At 39.3% G+C, this 20,857-nt stretch overlaps 1 protein-coding gene across 2 annotated transcripts; it reads left to right on the plus strand.

Moving 5' to 3' along the window:
• The first annotated feature begins 1,775 nt into the window (after positions 1-1,775).
• Positions 1,776-17,294, plus strand: LOC132987251 (coiled-coil domain-containing protein 138-like). 2 transcript variants are annotated; one of them, XM_061054175.1, is made up of 15 exons: positions 1,776-1,888; positions 2,190-2,304; positions 2,395-2,495; positions 3,082-3,245; positions 3,452-3,589; positions 4,362-4,481; positions 5,010-5,087; positions 5,209-5,328; positions 5,904-6,056; positions 6,170-6,286; positions 7,332-7,545; positions 11,424-11,597; positions 14,954-15,092; positions 16,769-16,870; positions 16,971-17,294. In XM_061054175.1, the coding sequence occupies exons 2-15, from the start codon at positions 2,243-2,245 to the stop codon at positions 17,077-17,079; spliced, it is 1,791 nt and encodes a 596-aa protein (XP_060910158.1). In that variant the 5' UTR covers positions 1,776-1,888; positions 2,190-2,242; the 3' UTR covers positions 17,080-17,294. The 2 variants fall into 2 exon arrangements, with proteins under 2 accessions (XP_060910158.1, XP_060910159.1); XM_061054176.1 differs by having other exon boundaries at positions 16,769-17,294.
• The last annotated feature ends 3,563 nt before the right edge of the window (positions 17,295-20,857 follow it).

A 20,857-nucleotide genomic window follows, 5' to 3' on the forward strand; every position in this document is an offset into this window, starting at 1 on the left:
TTAATGCATGGCCCATGAACTGCAAAAAAAACACATAGCCTATCGTGACTGGCCAGAACACTGTTGAGATGAAGTAAATAAATAATAACAAAAGAGAAGGTAGAACCATTTTATATTACAAGTCAAAGAGAGACAAAGACAGTGGGTTGATAATCAAGTGCAATAGATTTTTGTATTTTTCAGTATTTAGTTGGCACATATACCTATAGCCTACTGTTGGGAAGCATATTATTTATTTATCCAGTATCATAACTACCTTATTGTGCCCTTTGAATAGACTAATGATTAAAACGGGCACAGAAACCATTCTTGCCTTTCATCTGAATAGTGCTGATAGAGTTAAGCTGGGCCTCACCATAGATAGACAGATAGATAGAATATTTATTATCATTGTATACAAGGACACAACAAAACTTTGTAAGCAGCAATCTTAAACAGCAATGTTTACAAAAACAACAACAACAAAAATATATTTGTGGTGATATGAGAGAGAAGTATGCAAAAAGTGGCCAGAGCAATTGCTGTTCAGTGAATGAATGATAATAATAATAAATAAATAGACAGTTGTGGTGACTGAAAGAATATATACAGTTATTATTTTGCAGTGACTGATTAATTAAACAAATATAAATATAGAGATATAGTGCAAATAGGTGAAGTTACAGTGCAGTGACAGAGTATATACAGTTATTATTGTGCAGTGACTGGATGAATTAATAAATAAATAGACAGTTAAAGTTAAAGTGCAGTGACTGAGTAAATAAATAAACAATTATAAAGCAGTGAATTACAAAGTTATTGCACAAGTAATATTGAACAGTTAGCAGCAGTGGGTAATTATTGTTACTGTGTGTCCGTAAGCTGCTGGTCTGTGCTCTCCTCCCCCCACTAGAGGGCGCTGCAACAAAAAAACAATCTTTCACGTCACATGATCGTCTATCCGCCAAATTTGGATTTGTTTTGGTTGCCTAGAGCTGCTGCTGCTGCTACACGACAAGTCAGGTCCATCAAGTCACGTAGTTGAGTAAGTAATACCGGAAGTTTGGATAATGGAATTTCAAAATCAAAAGTATGTCAATAGCTAAAACACTAGACATAGCCCTGTAATACGTTTTAATTTGAAAGGCTTAACCGGAAGTGTCATGTGTTTTACGAATCTTGACGCTAGTGATATCTAAAAAGGAGGAAAAACAATTCTTAACAGCGGTAATGTGATAACTTTGGCCAATTTACATTAGCTATGAACCTGCAGCGCAAAAACCACGACACTGCTGATAGAGTCGACAAGCTCATGCAGAAATATTTGGAGCGGAAGAAACAGGTTTGACATTAACTACAACTCAAACTGTTGCTAGACAAACTTACTAGGTGAAACTCACAACCTGGAAAACCTGCACATTTTCCTTTAGTGGTTTAGTGGGAACGTTATCAATGGCAACCTATCATTCTTTCATAAAAAAATGTATATGTTTAAGTTGATTTCCCTGTCCACATAGTTACTAAAGACTGTTTTTTGTTTGTTTCTTTAGCTTTTATTCTGTATTAATCACACGAGGAAAGATTCAAGTTAACAATCTGTTGTTGAGACATGCTACACACACATACAGTGTGCTAAAAATACACACACAGGTCATATTGACTGATATGCACTAATGGATGTCAGAGTGAGGCAGGGCACACGAAAGAGGGGGTTCAATGCCATGCTCAGGTGCACTTCAGCAGTGCTCATGAAGACCAATGTCCAGTTCCCAACCCAAGTGTCGCACTGAGCCCCAATCTCTATAACAAGTAAATAAAGTAATCACTTTTGACAGGTTGATCTAAATCCAGTTGTTTTTGTGATTTTAGTTACCCCCGTCAGAAGACATTAACTCAGGAAACAATAATGGTAAGTACACTTCTCTCAGGGCCCCCAGATGTTCATATTACAACAATGTCTTGATTGACACAATTATTTACATTCACTATTAGTTTAACTCTGTCTTCCTGTCACTCTGTCTGTCTCTTGTCATTACTGTTTCCTGCATGTATTGAAAATTTAAATGATGCACTGTAATTGTCATATAGGGTTTGTCCTAGTCTTAATGAATGCCACTCATTTGGTATAAGCCCAGATATAACTGATAATTAAATACATTACACATATAGAGACTCTTGAACTAATATGCCTAACTGCTTTACTTTCTTAGAGGCTGTACAAAGACTCACGTTTGCAAACAGATCCAAACACCCAATCAAAGAGATGAAATGTTACAGCAAAGCTTTACATGAGCTGTTCAAAGCAGTTAAATACCATCCTGACCAGTAAGTTCAATGTGAATACTTTAACAAATAGAATTGTTCATGATTGTGATGATTCTTATGCCTTGATTATAAGATGTTGTCTTTTCTAAGCTTCAGCAGTGACCGTATTTCACTTGGAAGCAATGAAGACCTCAGCGAGGACTCCATAGCTGGACAAATCCAGGACTCTCAGGGGCTGCTTACAGAAACAGGTGTGTGTGTGTGTGTGTGTGTGTGTGTGTGTGTGTGTGTGTGTGTGTGTGTGTGTGTGTGTGTGTGTGTGTGTGTGTGTGTGTGTGTGTGTGTGTGTGTGTGTGTGTGTGTGTGTGTGTGTGTGTGTGTGTGTGTGTGTGTGTGTGTGTGTGTGTGTGTGTGTGTGTGTGTGTGTGTGTTCATTCTGCGTGTGTTGTGCTTTCCCCACCGTCTATTAGGAACCTTTTAAGAAAGTTAAAGAGTCAGACTGAAATAATAAATAATACAACTTCAGAAAGAAAATCCTTCAAGGTATTGTCACCTATATGATTGCTTCTTTAAAAAACGTTTAACCTTTCTAAAAACAAAAAAACGTTTTAGATAGAAATTTTTTTAGATTTGGGACTATATATATATTAGGCCTGGGTCTGTTGAAGATTGCAATGCTGTTTTGGTTTGCGGTGCCAGGGCCATAGGGTAGGTTATGTAACTTATTACTAGAATATACAGGCATGACTGGGACGATGGGGTTCTTCATTAGGGCACTAGTATTGTGTGTTTATTTCAAAGCCTTTTCCTTAAACTGTTATCCCTCTGTTTGTCCAGATGTGACCTTGCCCTCCTGTCTGGATGGTAGCCCTGGGTCCCAGGAAACTGTGAGAAACAACATGTTTCTGGGAGCTTACCAGCTCCCCGACTCAAGTCGCTCCTCTACCTTCGTGCTAGCAGAGGTTTATCAGGAGATGATGACCATCTATGAACAGCTGAGGGTGAGAGAGAGCTGAACCTTGGTAATGAAGGTTGATCAGTGAATCTACTTCTGGGAAACAAAACAAAAAAAGTGTTGCACTGAACACCAACTAACATGCAGTAGATTATTGTTTTTGTGTGTATTTTTTCTTCTCAAAATGTAGTTGAGTTTATTAAGTATTGAAATCTTTTTTTTCATTTCTTTTTTTTATGTGTGTGTAAACAGACTGAGAGACAAGGCCAGCAGCATTGGGAGAGGGAGCTACAGGAGCGAGAGAGGAGGCTGAAGGAACAGGAGGATGCTTTCAGGAAGATGGCCAGTCTGGAGGAGATGTTACACTCTCGCATACTTGCTGTAAAGGAGGTCAGACACACATGGGACTACATGTAGTCACATTCAACGCAAAGGAGTTGTAGTCAATCTCTTTGTTCAACATAGTTTCTATATAATACAATCAGTCATACAGCTCATCATTCTGCTGCAAAACTTGATGTTGTTATGCATTTTGTAGGTAGGGAAACATGTGTAAATTGATGCATTTACACACTGTATGTTTTCATTTTGAGACTTTTCAGGTACCTTTAATGATCTTGAGACAACAGATTGATCTCTGATTCCTTTTTAAACAAAACCATAGACTGTAAAGTGAGTGATTTCACCCATCTGTTACTACTGTGGAGGTTGATCAGCGTCAGCCTCCATGCAGGAAAACGTGTCTCAGCCTAACTTTCAGTCAACCTAATGACAGGCTGAGAGCTGGAGCTGAAGTTGGGTTTTAAGCCTCCTGACAAACTGCTACATCGTGCCCACCTGTCAATTAGGTCAGCTACGCGCCTTCCTATTGTTAACATGTATCGTTCATAAAATTAAATCGGACACTAGACGAACTGCAGGATTTTGCTTTTCCGCATTTGCTTCATTTTACAACACCGGAGGTTGCCGCTTCTTGGAAAGTAAGTGTTTTTGCAGTCTGTAAGAAGCAGCACATGAGGGGACGTTGCAACGGACTGACTTCTACAGGAATAAAAACTCAAGTCAGCATAATGTATCACTGAAGTGTTCAAACATCGTCGCTGTGGTTGCACTGGTACTTACACATTCATTATACGTGAACCTGAAAGTTCTTTGTCTCCAGAAACACCAGCAAGAGGTGAGCCAGCTGCAGGAACAACTGCGAGAGAGGAGCAAGGAGAACAAGAGGCTGAAGTCCAGCTTTGACGCCATCAAGGACTTAAATGACAACATGAAGAAACAGGTTTGAGTGTTTACATTTCTGATGCATCTTATTGGTATTTCCAAAATTGGACTACAAATGTTTGAAAGCAAATGGCTGATGTGTTTTAGTTTCATCTAATCAAAAGTTAATTATTACTTGAAGTCTTAATTGTATCATCACTTTTTAAAATGCATTATGAGCTTAATGACTTGCTTTAGAGCTGAACTTAATGCACTTTTTGTTTGCTTTGAGAAGATATTTAAAATATTGAGTCTTGAGTGACCAAGCATGATGTCTACACAATGTTCCAACAATCACACAACATTTCTCTTGAGTTTTATTTCTCAAGAAATTAAGTGTCCAAACAAATCCTCCAATTCATTTTGGTTTGAGAAGGAGCAAACAGTTATTACCGTTGACCACATGAGGGCGCTGTGACATAACAACAACGATGTGCCAGAAAATGATCCCTTTTTTTTTGTCTGCAAGGAATTAAAGGATTAAGGAACATTTGTCTAAACAGTGGACTTCACAGCAGATTAACATGGAACGTTTTGAAATCAACAGTTGCAAGAGATCAGTGAACAAAATCAGAAGTTGGAGAGTCAGTCTAAGAGGGTGCAGGCTCGACTTGACAACCTTCAGGTGAGGATATTTGACCACAGATCCTGATTGTGTTATTTTATGACTAGTGTCAAGCGAATTCTCCAAAATTGTTTGATATCTTCAAACCTATTTCATATGGACATTTATTGATTGATTTCAGAGGAAATATGAGCACAGCATAGCACCAAGAGGATGTCAGAAAGCAAATGTGAAGAGCACAGAGTACATGAAACCATCCAGAAAGGAGAAAACTGCTGCCTCTGGAAAACCCAGCTACAAGGTATTTAAACCACCCTGTGCCTGTGTTGTTGTTTGTTGCAGTGTAATTTACTATAAATACGTCAGTTTGCTGTAGTTAAGATTTCATTGCCTCATTTACTTCTAATGTGTTTGTTTATAAATAGTCTGCACATCATTTAGCATTGTTAGACAGACTCATTTACACACATGCACTCCTGCCAATCATCACTTTCGTTAAAAATGAATCATCAGTGGACAAAGTTGAGCTGCACTTTTCCTTTTAAGGATGATTTTTCTCTTTCCTGATTCGGAGATTGAGTGAGCCAAACCTTTTCGTTCCATAGCCTTACGATTTCACAGTGTTATCAACACCTTTAGGCTCCACAGTGAAATCACGGGTGTAATGTGATGTTCACACTTTTCTGAATATACCTGTAGTTTGATGGCTGAACTTCAGTCATATACCTCGATTAATTCAAAGCACTTTTCTTCAAATCTTGACTTTTTTTTTTGGATCCATTAGGAGCAGAATTCAGATCAAGATGTGACACTGACAGACAAAGTGTGTTGAGCTAAAAGTAAACCCTTGCATATTTTGACCCTCCTTACTTTCAGGGCAGCTACGGTCACACATCAACAAAGCTGCTTGCCCTTCTCCTGGACTGGGTACTTGACGGACAGACATTCTCGTCAGCAGTGGGAAACAAAGGGAAAGGTGTCGACCGGTGTCTGCCTCCAGAGGTTGTGCTCAACGAGAGATGCCTTAAGGTAGTAGAGTCATCCAGTGATTACCAAAGTGACCACAAAAATAGCAATAAAACAAGACTCATTATAAATGTTATGTTGTGATCAAAGTAATGAATTATTTTTATGTTCCTCAGGGGCTGCCTTTATTAGCAGATCAGCTTCATCACACTCCTCCATTAGAAGCTGAACTCCTCCTCAACCTCCTGCGTCTCATCCACTGGGCTTTGAGGCACATGGACAGCAGTCCACTGGTAAAGATATGATACTATTATTCATGCAGCAAGGGATGAAGGATACACCAAAGAGCATACCGTATGATAACAGTACGAGTAGAATACATCTGTTGTGAGCCTTGTCTTTTTAGTTTTCACAGAAGCTTCCTAAAAATATCTGGATTTAAGGATGCATCTGAGATAATGCTGATTAAGGAGAAGTGTGTGTAATGTTACCATCTATGATATTTGATCTTACAGTATATTTTGCTGAAAACAAAAGAGTCTTATTTACATAATATTTAGATTGCTCCCTTTTAAAAATGTTGATGCGTTTTGTATGTAAACTTCTGGTCGCCCACATTACAGCCAGAGGCAGCGTTTAATGAAAAGAAAAGACATTTTATCAGGGGAAAATGTTTTTGGATATCTGCCATCTACTTTGCCTTGTTGTAAATTTCTTGTGATTTAAAAAACAACCACACAAGGGAGTGAGCTTATGTCGTGTGTAAAAATGAAATTAATTCTGTGACCTGCACCCACCTTGGTGTTTGGGCTTGTTTATAAAAGAAAGCTCCTTGGTTGCTTTCACAGCATCATGCAGAAGAATTTAAAAAAGACACACTTTCAACCTTAACACATTGCTACACATCCGAGGAATACACATTCTTTTCATGCAGGGGATATCCACTCTGTTGCTTAATTTCCTTTCACAGCACTGCAGGTTTTTAAGGTTTAGATCCAGCTCATTGCCAGCCTTCCAGATCCCTACCATGAGCTGTGCCCCAGCTTTGACCACTTCCCCCTGGCCCGCAATTTTCTATCTCCCGCCTCCTCTTCTCCAGTCTGGCTAAAGGGGGCCTGCCAAATCGATTTATCGGCCACATCAGTTATTTGGAGAAGCCTGCCGGGCTCCCTGTCAGACTGACCTTGTATCGTCTACACTGATGTTTGATGAAGATCGTTGTAGGCATATCAGGATTCTTCACAGTTACATAACAGAACTAACTGAGTGCAGCCACAGTTATAAATGTTGAGCAATAAGAAGTTTATGTGAGTGTGTGTCTATGTGTGTTTTTCACAGCATGTAGCACTGTCTGCCACTCTGCGGCGGATAGGAGAGCAAGTGTCAAAGCCGCCAGGTCAGCTCACTGTGTCGGACTCTGACGATCCAGACCTGCCCAAGTCCTGCAGTGGGACTGCAGCTGGACCGGACAGGGGTTGGCCCCTTTACCGCAGCCCCTGTCCCCACACACGCATCCTCTCAGCCCTCATCATCCTCCGCACTGTAACACAAGGTATTCATACTGATCACACATGTGCATACAGTATCTGACAATACAACAAAGATTTTTAACTATTGACTTTAATCAGCGTACAGGGGTTTGACGTAATGGATTATGTAGTACTGCCATTATTTAATTATTGATAAATGTTTTTTGATCCACGCTGCACTGGGTCAGTAAAGTGAAAAAGGAGCCCGAGATCCAGCCAACAATCCCAAACCTTAAGTATTTATAAGTTAACTTAACTTAAAACTGAAGGAAGCAATTCATGCCACATTTTCAAAACAGGATATCTCCAAATGATTTGCAAATTTAAATGTTGGGACCTGAGCTTCCACAGATGGCATAGTTCATCCCCTGTGATGGGAAACCATAGATCTCTGACGTATTTCATTTATCTACGTCCAGCTTCCAGGACTGAATAGAAGCAATTAAGAGAGAGATGTTTTTATTTTCTAAGAGAAGACAGCTGACATTAAGCAGTAACAGAACAGTTCAAACCCATTAAGAGAGGGAAAGAGAAATTGAATTCAAAATATAATATGTTCTCTCGTTCCTTTGTACTGAGCCAAATCGGCTCTACAAAGGCTAATAAGGAATACTTCAAAAAATGTTTATTAAAAAGTGTCTTTCAAAGTTCAGAGGTTGTGGTCCTCCAAGCGGACGGCTCGGGTTCAAATCCAGCTTGTGGCTTCCATTGTGCATGCCATTACCCACTCTCTCTCTCGCTCTCCCCAGTTTCTGACTCTATCTACTGTCCTATCAAGAACAAAAATTTACCTTAGAAAATGTTGTCTTAAATCAGATAATTGAAAAAGAGAGGTTCTCTATTTAACACATTAAAGATGTAAGAATGTAGAAGAAGCCTTATTGAAGTTGTCGGTCAGAAACATTATCAGCTTTAGACATCCAGAGAAGTACATGTGTTGTTCATTATCACCTCCCTCTGTGCTGGCATCTCACCTGTGTAGGTGTGAATACATGAAAACAGCAGGAAGGTAATACATGGGACATACTGTACAAAGTATGCTGTGTTAACTTTCTTCACACTTTGAATCTACTATTAGAAATCCAAACTGGTTCTGAAACACTGATGACTCTCTATGACCGGAACAAATGACACGCTCAGCAAGAGGACAGAATACACAGATTCTTAATCGCTGGGTCAGGATGTGGGAGCACTTTTGTTTACATTTTCCCTGACAAAGTTAAGCTGTAGCACATTAGCCAAATATGACAAGGCAGGTTTATTTATAATGCACATTTCAGGAACAAGGCAATTCAAAGTGCTTCACACAGGACGTCAAAAACAACATGACAGAGGGAGAAAGAATCATTGAAATAGAAAATTAAAAAATAACTAAAACAAACACTTAACGATCACAGAGAAGATTCAACCTTGAAATATGATTAAAATAAATAGTTCATTAAAATGAAATTGATTGAAAGGAGAAAAAAAAACAGAAGTTGGAATATAAAAATAATTTAATAAAAATAAGAGTTAAAAGTTACAGTGTAGAGTTATAGTTTAAAATCTTGTATGCAGTGCCTCCCACCCATCCACACCAACTCCACTTTGTTTTTGAATCTAGTTTGTATGTTGGTAAATGTCATTATGGTAAAATGCTAAACTGGGGTCTCCCCACCTTACCTGGAATAAACAGCACCTGTGCTAACACAGTTTTGTAAATATGATCCTTGGCTTCTGGGTAATCTGCACTTTTAATACCACACACATTTTATGTGCATCACAAGTTTGCAGTCCAGAGAAGCACATAGCAGTGATGGGGAGAAAAGAAATGTTTATACAAGTTTGGAAAAGTCCTGACAAACATCCTAATCAGTCTCAATGAGGAGCTGATGTGTGAGGAAAAAAAACCTCTGTGCTGCAGCTCGGAAAAAAAAAAGTGTTTGATTATCAGCAGTTGCACATGTTAAAGCCGACAGAGTCTGCATCGAGGAGAAGTCAGTTTACAAGCTTTCCTGGGGGAAACTGTGTACACTAAGGTTTTAAATATGGTCAACTCTCTTTGCTTGACATTAGCATGTTAGTAATACCATTAAATAAATGTTGGTGTTACAGCCACGATCAAAACCAGTATTTGGTCCTCTACTTATGTTCTGTTTTCTTTCCAAAGCTCATTAGCCTCACAGAGCAGCCAGCGTGGCTTTAGGTTCTTAGTCTGACTCTCATTCAAATATCTGAAAAGGGCAAAAAGCTTTCAGCTACGTCCAAATCCTGGCTTCCACACTATAAATCTTGGTGCTCTCAGCGGGTGCAGCCTATATATCCTGACATATGTTGTGAAACTTACCTCTGAGTCAACCTTCCATCTGCTCTTTTATGCTCCAGGGCTCTCAGTGTGTCTCTATAGACTATTCTCTGTCAATGTGCTCCCCAGGTTTGCTTTCTTTCTTTCTCTGGATTGACGGGAAACCAGATTGAGTATAATGGAGAGATGCTTCATTCCCTCATACTTGCTGGACTATTTTTTTTACACATAATAGATACCATTCTGGAAGGAGCTAACCGAACTCAGTCCAAAATCATAAAGAAAGCTTTTATCCCATGTCAGGTTGTGTAAATCCAGCACTGCTGGACATTTGTTAAGAATTTTCTCAGAACTTCAGAGACTCTCAGAACTATCTGAGGTGATCACTGATCATGTGTTTGAGATGTCAGGCAGAAAGGGTTCTGGACTCTGAAAGTGATTGCAGAGGGATGGCAGGCTGTAATACCAAGGTACATTGATGGAGATAGAAAAAGAAAGGAAACACTGCTTGAATAATGGCAATAAGATAAAGAGGCATAGATAAAAGACCAGATTTAAAGTTTAAATATTTTAGCTTGTATTTTAATAATAGTGCTTTCTATTATTACCGGCATTACCCCAGACACACTTGAAGTTACCTGTGAGAACAGAATGAGGACCAAACTAAAAATGCTTCTGATCTTTGAAGGCTATCCTTTGCACAGTGTTTTTAATGGACTCAGAAGCTCCTTCAGTGAGCGACTAGTGATGTCTTAGTGTTTTACTGAACGACTTAGAAGGTCCTTTGTTCCAGCAGCAGTCAGATATTTTATTGAACGTTTTGAGTTGTGGCTTTAATTCATGGCTGTAAATTATATCTTAAAGAGCCCATATTCTGCCCTTTTTGAGGTTCGTATATTTAATCTATGTTCCTACTTTTGTACGTTCACAATAGCTGAAGTCCGAAAAAAGTGTCTGTTTTCATGTACTGCTCCTCCTTACTCCCTCTACGCTCTGAGTCCGTCAGCTACACTGTGCTGAGCCCCCACTGTTAGACCCCACGTGGGCCAAGTCTGCTCTGATTGGTCCGCCGATCCGCTCTGTTGTTATTGGTCAGTTGCTCAGCACGCGTCTCAGAAATTTCAACATGAGCTGCAGGGCTTGCCACAACGAGCCAATGGACTTAGATCAGTGATCTCACACTGACAATGACGCCGCACTGACAATTGTTTATCGAGGGAGGCTAGAACCGAGCGTTACATGCAGCTAATGCTACAGCTAACAGGAGGGTGTAGGAGAAGCCGCGTTTCCGCGGACTTTGAATTTTTGCACATAGATGTGCCTAAACATGCACAGGACACTTGGAAAACACACTAAAGAGCATATAAAACCAGAAAAAGCAGAATATGGGACCTTTAAATAGTTTCAATGGTGTGTGTTGTTTATTGACTTGTTGTGTACTGTGATTGTACTGTCCATATTGTTTGTAGTGTATGAATTGATCATGTGGCAAATTAGTTTCCCTGCTGGGGATTAATAAAGGTTTCCAATCTAATCTAATAATAAGAGTCAAAGACTAAATGTCAGGATAAGTCATTTGTATGTTATCTACATGATGTCTTTCTGTCCTGTCTGCAGCTGATGTTCTGGCCCTGGCTCTGGACTCTCTCCACACAGAGCTGATGTCTGAGGACAGTCGAGGCCTTTTCATCCACTATGAAGGAGTGTGTGTGCTGATGTCCATGCTTCGGGCTGGTCGTGGAGGTCTACACACACCTGTTGATATCCTGATGGAGCTAACTCAACAGTCCTGTAAGTATGCTTACTTATTACTCACAGTCTTACTTATAAGTAATTATTTCCATAGATTTCACACCAAACCCAATATATGTGTGGAGTATCCATATACTGGACTTAATTGTATAATTTAACTCAACTACATTTAAAAGATTAACTAAATGCATTGAGTGCATCTGCATTTTTCTTCAATGTAGTTTGATGGTTATGATGGAACATTAACTGGTTTCTGGCTGGCTGTAAAATCTCATGAACATAAACACACCAAGGTTAAACTGTCTATTTTGACAGCAGAAATAAACATGCTTTCAGCCTGGTTCAAAGAAAATTTGGTTTGAATAGTGAATAGTGCCATAGGTACACAGTGTACAATTTTTTACCAGTCATCCTTTTTGATGGTATTAAGGATAAGAGTTATGCATAATTAGGGGCATGACTGACATGACTGCAAGCAGGCGCTTTGTAGCTGCTTGCCAGGACTCCTCAACTCCACCTGTTTCTAGGTTGACTCAAAGTTTAGTTTAGACTGCATTTTCAATAAGGCCTCGCCATTATTGGGCTTCAAGACTCCCCATCAGTAAATTCTGTTCTGACCACTCAGGGCTTTTAAACTGAAGGTCACACCTACTCATTTACACCACATTCACACTCTGATGGCATAGGCTGCCTGCTATGGAAAGTGACCATCAGAAGTAACTAATCCCATTCATACACATTCATACACCGCCAACGATCCAGCAAGAGCACCTCGGGTTTAATTATCTTACCCAATGACACATCGGATATGTGGCTGCAGGAGCAGGGGATCGAACCCCAAACCTTCTGACCGACTCTAACAACTGAGCCACAGCCGCCGCTTGTAACCAATAGGTGACATTACTGAGACGTAGTTTTATACACTCTATGTGTCAGACATGGTTAATTAAAGCACACTCTCAAAACAGCCTTTGTTTACAATTTTCACAGCAAATACTTACATTATGTGGACGATTGTTAAAAGACAGCAGGATGAGATTTGTTGTCAGAAAACTCTACCAACACATGGACAGGACAAGAACACCAAAGAAATACTTTAAGACCACCACTTAGTACCACTTAGTCTAGCGGGGCCAACAAGATTGACATAAATGAAATGCGCCTCACTGTAGCTTTAAGCAATCAGTTTGGTACATTTTGGTAATTTTTGGGGCTTTTCAGAATGGCAAACTATTATCTGAATGAATATGTGTATTTATTCATATTCCCAGCTAACACAAAACATTCCACTTGAGCACTCAACACTCCAAAAGCTTCTACATGTGACTTTGTGTAGGAAATTGTTCATGGTTGAGATAGCCTTGAAAGAAGCTGTGATCGCTCTTCTTGCTCAGATTTATAGTCTGTCTTTTCTATCACTATTTACTTTGATTTATAGCAGCTCCTCCTGCAGTATCCCCTCCATATCATCCTCCCACAAAAACCACATGTGATAGGTAACGGGTTTCCCTGAGCTCGCATCAATCACACACAAAGGCCAGGAATTAGATCTGGAAATGATGGTCATAAAACCTCGGACCTCCACCACCTCCTGGCTCGTTTATAGAAAGACAAAAGACTGACCAACAGCTGCAGTGTGTTAACACAGGAGGGCCAGTTCAGCAGGGTTATGAGCCATGTCAGGCTTGGTGTATGCTTACATACAGCAGAGACATAGACCAGACGACCGGAGCTGGAACTGTGTGTACGTACAGTTGTGTGTTTGAAGGGGGCTGTAAATCTAGCAAGACTTGCTAATTACTATGTTTTACAAGCCGTAATGAGGGGAGGGGATGAGGACCAGGGGGAGAAAGGTTTACACCGAACGCTGCCAGTAAAACAAAATGAGTTCTAGTTGTACCCGAAACACAAAAGTACATATATGACGTCTGTGGTCATACAGCAACAACAGGCTGCTTTTCTTAAGTTAAGTCACATATGCTACCTGTGACCAAACACTATTTGTTGAATCAACTTTCATGGATTAAAAAAAAAATGCAATTGGCCAACTCAGTACACCGAAGTCCACAAACACACCCTCAGAAACAGTGTTGGTGTATGTAGCTCATGTCTGTTGTTGGATGATGACATGTCATACTAAAAATTCACTACTTCAGACATTCTTTATTGTTGTAAAACAATAAATTCAGGTCCCCCTGAACTGGTTAAAATGACTTTGATCAATTTCCCCCCCTTGGACCTACAGTATGTCACCTTTCAAACATATAGTCCAATTAATAATTTCAACCAAAACACCACCTCAAAATCTTTGTGAACAGAAGGAGTCATGTTGAAATACAGGACAGGGAGGCATTTAAAGCCGAAAGCTGTTGTGTCCAGCTACTCTAAGCAGCTACAAAACATTGTTTGTTTGGTGTAATGTCTGTATAACACATGATTACAGTTATTAGGATTTAGTTTCCATTCAGATTCACGTGTTGCTCAATGATTGGTGCTTCGTCACAACCCTTGGCGTCTCAAAGAAAATCACAAGTGACCATTCAGCATCTGCATGAGACACGCCTGGTCTTCGACTTACTTTAATGTTAACCCTCTACGTGGCAACGTTAGATTCTCATAACAACTGATCTCACAGCAACTGATGTAACAGACAGACAAATTAAGTCTACTCCTGGTGGCTTGTGTGGGTGATGACCAAAAGTCAATGTTAAAAAACGTTGCTCAGATTGTACCCGTCTTATCCTTTCTGATCTGAACCTGATCCTGTTCTTCTCCGGCCAATCTTCTGCTGTGATTTGATGCCAGCGTAAACTCCGTACCAGCCAAAAGAGTCCCTCCGTGGCTCCGATTGTATTCCCTCACCCTTGTGCGTGGTCTAAGCCAGTGGTGAGTTAGTTTTTTGAAGCAGCAGGAATGTGGCTTTAGCAGAAACAAATGTTTTGTTTACTAGGAACCGACTAATTTTAGGATTTCGTAAGGTCCACATTTGTTTTCTATTGATTTAAAGAATATGCAGTCGCCATCTGTGTGTATTGATGCTGTTGCCATCTCTGTGTTTCATATGTGTTTGTGTGAGAGGTTTGTGTTTGATAAAAGGAAGGTCAGAGTTAAGAGTGACAATATGGAAGCTCTTTCAATTACAATCTTCAGAGTGTCTCTGAGCAGCATCTGTAGCGCTGTCGAGCTCGGTTTGACTGTTAAGTGTTTTTGTGGTCTGTTCTTTCCATCCATGTAGTTTTCATTTCTATGCAAATCTAGAAAATATGGCTAAGTAAAGTTTGATAATTCCCATCCCTTCCAAAGTTGTCACATTGAACAGAAATGTGTTGTTTATTACAGGAATTGTTTGGATAATATCCTGCCCCTCTGCTCTGCTTGTGTTTGTTTGCTCACAGGCTACTTAAACCTCTTCCTGGAAGCATGTAGCTGTGAGGAGTTTTTCCACACGACCTCCAAGATTCTTAGGAACCCCCGTTTGGAGCTCCCGTCGCTGGAGAAGCTCTCCATCCTTCTGCAAAAGCTATCCAGCATCAGGTAGACACAGTGCACAAGGATCAACATTTCTGTATTCGGGTTGCTAGTTTAGTGCAGTTGGCAGAGCAGGCGTCCCAAGTTCAGAGGGAAAGTTCTTGATACACTGGTCGCTGGTTTCGACTGCTGGCCTGTGATTATTTGGTACACGTCATCCCCCACTCTTTTCCCACCACTTCTCCTGTCTCTCTTTAGCTGTCCTATCTAATTCAAGGTAAAAAAAAAATTGTATTTCAGAGGGGAAATTACAGACTTTAAAGTCAGAACTACGGGTACCTGTAAGGACCAACTCCGGTGGATAGTCACTGTGCAGGACTGAATGTTATTCATTTTGCATTTCAGAATTGTCCACACACGTCCTTCAATATTAATGCCAGAGGACTAATATCTTTCTTACATTTGTGTCCAATATGAATGATATTAAAATGCTTTGTAACATTGTCAAAATACTGTTTTTTTTAAACCTTATTTACCCATCTCTTTTTACCTATATGGAATAAGGGGCTTCATCAACATTCAACTAAAGAACTGAACGTAAATGTGGTGAAAAGAGTAAGTTGGCTACTCGTTTAAGCAATTCCATAATAGTTTACACAAAAGTTTCACCTGGGTGGTACACCATCTTGCAACTCAAAAAACTAAAATACAGTATCATTAAACTATAACTGTGCACACAGCAGTGACAAAGCATGCCACGGTTTTTGCTGCTGTTTCCCACTCCAGTATGCTCCAGTCAGTCCTGCACGGTCCTGCACAGTGACTATCCACCGGAGTTGGTCCTTACAGGTACCCGTAGTTCTGACTTTAAAGTCAGAATTCTGAGAAAAAAGTCAGAACTCTATTTTTTTTTTATGTGTGGCCCCAATCCTCTTCCGTATGAAATAGTTCTGCCCACTAGTCGATCACTAACGTTTTTGGACAGTTTCCATTAGTCAGGTGGTTTTGGAACAAATGACTGGTGGTGGAGCTGGTGTTTATCTGTTTGTCTGTGCACATTTTAAACATTTCTCTCGTGTTCCTAGCTGACTTTCCTCTTTAAGGACAAGTACCACAGAAGCAGTGAAGCCTATTTTCCAATTGGTTAAGTTGCAGTGTTCATTAGATACAGATAAGCTCAGGCTCAACTACAGCAGTTCTTAATATGGCTGCCTATTGTGTTTGTTGCACTACACTAGTTGCGAGCTACATTACTCTGAACAACAATACACAGGTAAGTGCTGGAAGGAACAATGTATACTGGTTTTTAGTCTCCTTGCTGGGTTTGCAGACATATTCAGAAGCATTACTTCTTTTGCTGTTAGTGGCAAACTTGAGCATGTACTACACAATTCATGTTTTAAAGCTTTTTGTTCTAATTAACAAAAAATTATATAGCACAGTGTTATCATCAGTGTTACTTATAACATTTGTTTTCAGCAAAACTGTTTTCTGTCCAAATTTAGATCATTAAATTAATGTCATAAATGTGTGAAAATTTGTCGACCATAGGAACATTAACAACTATTAGACTTGGAAAATCTTAAACGGGGGAAAAACTGAAACATTTAACCATGCAATTGCGTGCTTACTTATGCGTTCTTTATTGCATCTTAAATGAAAAACTTGAATGAAAAGAAAACAAAAAGGTTAATATTTATTAGATGTTAAAAGTCTATCTATATTTCTCTGCTTTTATCCAGGAAGAACCGTCGTCTGTTTGAACTTTCCTCCCTCCACCTTCAGATACAAGAACTTTATCACAACACCAACCACACTCACACCTTCCTCCGCCTGAACCTCAGGTCCATCATCTACAACCTTCAATAACCCCAAGGGCTCTAAAATGAAACAGGCTTCCCCTGCTTTGTATTTCACTAACTCATGATTTGCCTTCTCTTTCAGCTGTGTGCAAAATATCATCCCCATAATTCTGATAGTACAGTACTTCAACGCTCCGTCCTGCTCTACCTCAAATAACATATGCAAACTCACATTCTTAATTATATCGTGACATGTTTTTGTAGTCCATTTGTCTTTGTGTTTTGACTTTGTGACCTTCTTTGTGAAGACAATCTGATGCCTTGTCGTCCGTTCTTTCAATGATCAAACCTTTTCTTTTTTATGTGTCATTCCTGCCAGTGTTCTTAATGGGTGTCTCATGTGCACTGAGGAAGCGAGGTGACAGTCAAACTTTTGAATGACAATAAACAAAACTATTCCAAGGTTGTATATCAAGCTGTGATATGCTTATGAGATGCTGGAATCCATATGTTTTTTATAAATGTGTCTTATTTGTTGGTTCCACAGCATGGGTGGGTTGATGGGAGTAATGGTCTCAGCATGGGACACACTGCTGGTGTTGGTCGATGGAGGAGATTGGAAGCACTGGAACAATTACAGCAGATATTTAAAACACTCTTGTTGAAAATCACTTGGAAATGCTTGTCTGGTTTCAGTTTCAAAGGACTGAATTGAGTATTTTTAAGGCCCTTACAGCTTCCAAATTCCTAAATTGACTGCATGCTTGCTATCGTGTGAAACAGTGTTCATGCAACGGTTCAAAGATAGTGATGAGAGAATTTTGCTGGATTTTTGTGTCCATGGATCTTATAATAGAATATAGAACATGGTAAACATGTAGACTGCTTGTCTATGCATGGCCCTTAAATTGATTTAAACTGCAGCGAGAGTGTGGAACAACATGTGGGAAAGGAGCCACAGGTCTGATTCAAACCCGGGCCGTCCAACTTTTGAGGGCTTAGCCTCTGTACATTTTCATTTCATTTTCATGTATTTAATTTATCAGGGGACAGTGTGCAATGACATTGATCATTGATACAAAGAAAAATTAAAAGATGGTTGCACCAGAATTAGCGAGTCGCTAATTTCCATCTGTAGTCCCACATAAAAATAAAGCAAGAAAAACAATGACACTCCACTCAACAGAGGACAATAAAGAAACACACCTGACAACACTACATAATAAAATGCTATAAACACTGTGGAACACAATAAGTATCCTGCTCAGTATCCAGTCTTAAAACAAAATCATATCAAATATACAATAAATATGTTGGATTGCATGTATGGGCCTTATAATAAATAACAGGAGGACAGTAATACACACTGCATGATATAAGGGACAATTTAATACACAATAGCTACAATTAGATATTAAGTAGATATTTGTAGGTTCCTTACTCAATAAAAACCTGAAGTACACACTTCACAGTAGAGGCTGCAAACTTGGGGCAGGCGCACTAATCGCTAGGCAACCAGTGCCATGTTGTTTAAATGATTTTCAGAATGAGAAAAGCCTCCTGAGATTATCGAGTTGTACGATTTTTCTTGCATATTCTTTCATCAACTACTGGGTGCATACCCAAAAAAAAGGAAAATCTGTTAAACAACAGCGAACTGCCATGACGTGAAATCTTTGTTACAAAGTTAACATAAGAGGTAAGAACCACTTCCTTTCAAAAGGGAAATGGATCTTTAATACTCTAACTCTAACCTAACTTATGCAGCTACTCCTGTGTTTGGTTCAAGGCCTTTTATTGGATGCATTAATCGTAACATATTTCATCAAAAAAATGGTCTGCTGGGACTGTATTAAACCCTACATAATAAAAATCTCATTAGCAGCATCATGCATAAGATTAAGCTAAAATACTCAAATACATTCACTTTATATTTAAATGGGAACTTTTTTTTTTCAAAGCTGTTTGGAAGCTTCTGGATCACACAGCCATAGTTGAGCTGGCATTGAGGTTCAGTCTTGAGCTGGAGCCTATAGTTTATCCCATTTAATGATATGGAATGTTAATACTCTAAATGACTTTGGTTTCCAACCACTTCTCTTATTAAGTGGTAAGAGCCCGAGCACATCTAAGAACAATGTTAAAGTTCTATTTATATAGAAACTGACTGGGAAACGTTTCTTTAATTGCACTTTTAGAAAAAGGTTGCGCTGTTGTAAATAAGTAGTAAAATGTAAAACCTAACTGGAGGTCGGGCTTTAATGCAGGGGCAGAGATATAAGAGACCCAAACAGAAAAATCCCCCTCCACCCTACTGAGCTTGGCAACTTTTCTTCTTGCTTACATTTTTACAAATACACCAACTTTCAACAGCCAGATGCAAAGCATTTTGCAGCCCTTTTGTGGCATTATAAGGAAGAAAACATTTACATTTTCTTTCCCATTGTTACTGACTTTGTTATATATGCATATATATATATATCAATGTGAAAACATCCGGCGTTATGATCAACGCTGGGACGTATTTCTCGTGGCCACGTGAAGTCTTTGACCACTACTTTTTATAAGCCACCCAGGGTACATGTGCGAGGCCAATTCAGAGATCAAACATCTGTTTTTCTTCTGTCACTTCAAGGCAGATGCTCTGTGCTTCATAAGATCTCACTCTGGCAAGATCATCATATTTTCATTGACTCTTACTTCAGCATTCTTTCTATCGACTGCAAACTAGAAGTGACTATGGAGGTAGTCGTATATCTTTCTCTCTCTAACAACTCGTCTTTTTAATTGGAAAAACTTTAATTTGGAGCTTTGACCTGACAGAGGTTTGTAGTTTCCCTCGTTAAATGAAAACTGTCATCAATTTGATGTGATTGAGTTCCAAAGATTTCAACACCTCCTACACAGCCACAAAAAGCGAAAATTCTAACATTAAAAATAGAGCCGACTCGTTGGCCATCCGATTAAAAAAAAGGCAGATATTGGCATATCCAGTGACTATCAGTATCGGCTAATTTCTAATTTTATCTTAAATCTGCCAATCTGCCCCGCACAGCATCACCCACACAGCTTTAAGCACTGATTTAGATTTATGTTTGGGGTTTTTCCAGATGGAACCTTGATCAAAGAAACATACTGGCCGATATATCGGTTTCTGATTTTTTTCTTTCCCCAATATTGATCTTGGTATCGGCTCCAAAAATCCTCTATCGGTCAGGCCATGATTAGAAATATCTCTGAGAAGATGTGAATAAAGATTGGATTATAAAGTCAGCCATTGACTTGGTTTTTCTTCTGCTCAGGTGTTCATCACATACAGTCAAAAGTTCTGGGAGAAAGCTTGTTAAATAACTTTGAGTTTATAATGTTTTATCACATTTCTATTTTCATGGTTAAGACTGAACCACCATCCCTATGGTCAAGTAAGTAACACATAAGGAATCTGAATAACGGAGGGCAAAAGCTGTGTATTTTGGATCAATCAGACTTGAATACACAGCATATGGATTCAAATTTTCTAAAGTTTTTTTAAAACCTTTTAACATTTTTTTATTAGAAGAGACCTGAATTCAGGCAGGAAGGATCTACAAACATCGTCAAGCTTATTTTCAAGCCTAAAGGATATGTTTGATAATCTGATGGATTAGTGCAATTTCACTTTATCATGGCTTTATTGCCTTTATGCATACTACAGGAAACTATCAGGGGCCTGATTTATTTACTTTCATGACTTCAGTTCTGTCTGACCTGCACTGCGCTGCAGTCGGCATAACAGGACTTAAATCTGCCAATCTGCCCTGCACAGCATCACCCACACAGCTTTAAACACTGATCTTGATTTATGTTTGGGGTTTTTCAGTGGACCAAAAATTCCGAAAATTACCCAAAGAGTGGCCCTGCTCTGGTCTCACTAAACCTCATTAAAATGTTATTTGGTATGTTGGAGGGGGCTGGCAGGGGGGAAACATTAGTGGTTCCACTTCAGCACAACCATAAAGTCAAGTCAATCAGTGATTTGACATGGCAGAC

This window comes from Labrus mixtus, chromosome 13, assembly GCF_963584025.1.
Source record: "Labrus mixtus chromosome 13, fLabMix1.1, whole genome shotgun sequence".
Taxonomy (NCBI): Eukaryota; Metazoa; Chordata; class Actinopteri; order Labriformes; family Labridae; genus Labrus; species Labrus mixtus.

Excerpts from the sequence above, each read along its gene's own strand:
- LOC132987251 (XM_061054175.1), top strand. The coding sequence starts at position 2,243 with ATGAAATGTTACAGCAAAGCTTTACATGAGCTGTTCAAAGCAGTTAAA. Across the intron at positions 6,057-6,169 it reads TCAACGAGAGATGCCTTAAG|GGGCTGCCTTTATTAGCAGA; the intron begins GTAGTAGAGTCA and ends TATGTTCCTCAG. Across the intron at positions 6,287-7,331 it reads ACATGGACAGCAGTCCACTG|CATGTAGCACTGTCTGCCAC; the intron begins GTAAAGATATGA and ends TGTTTTTCACAG.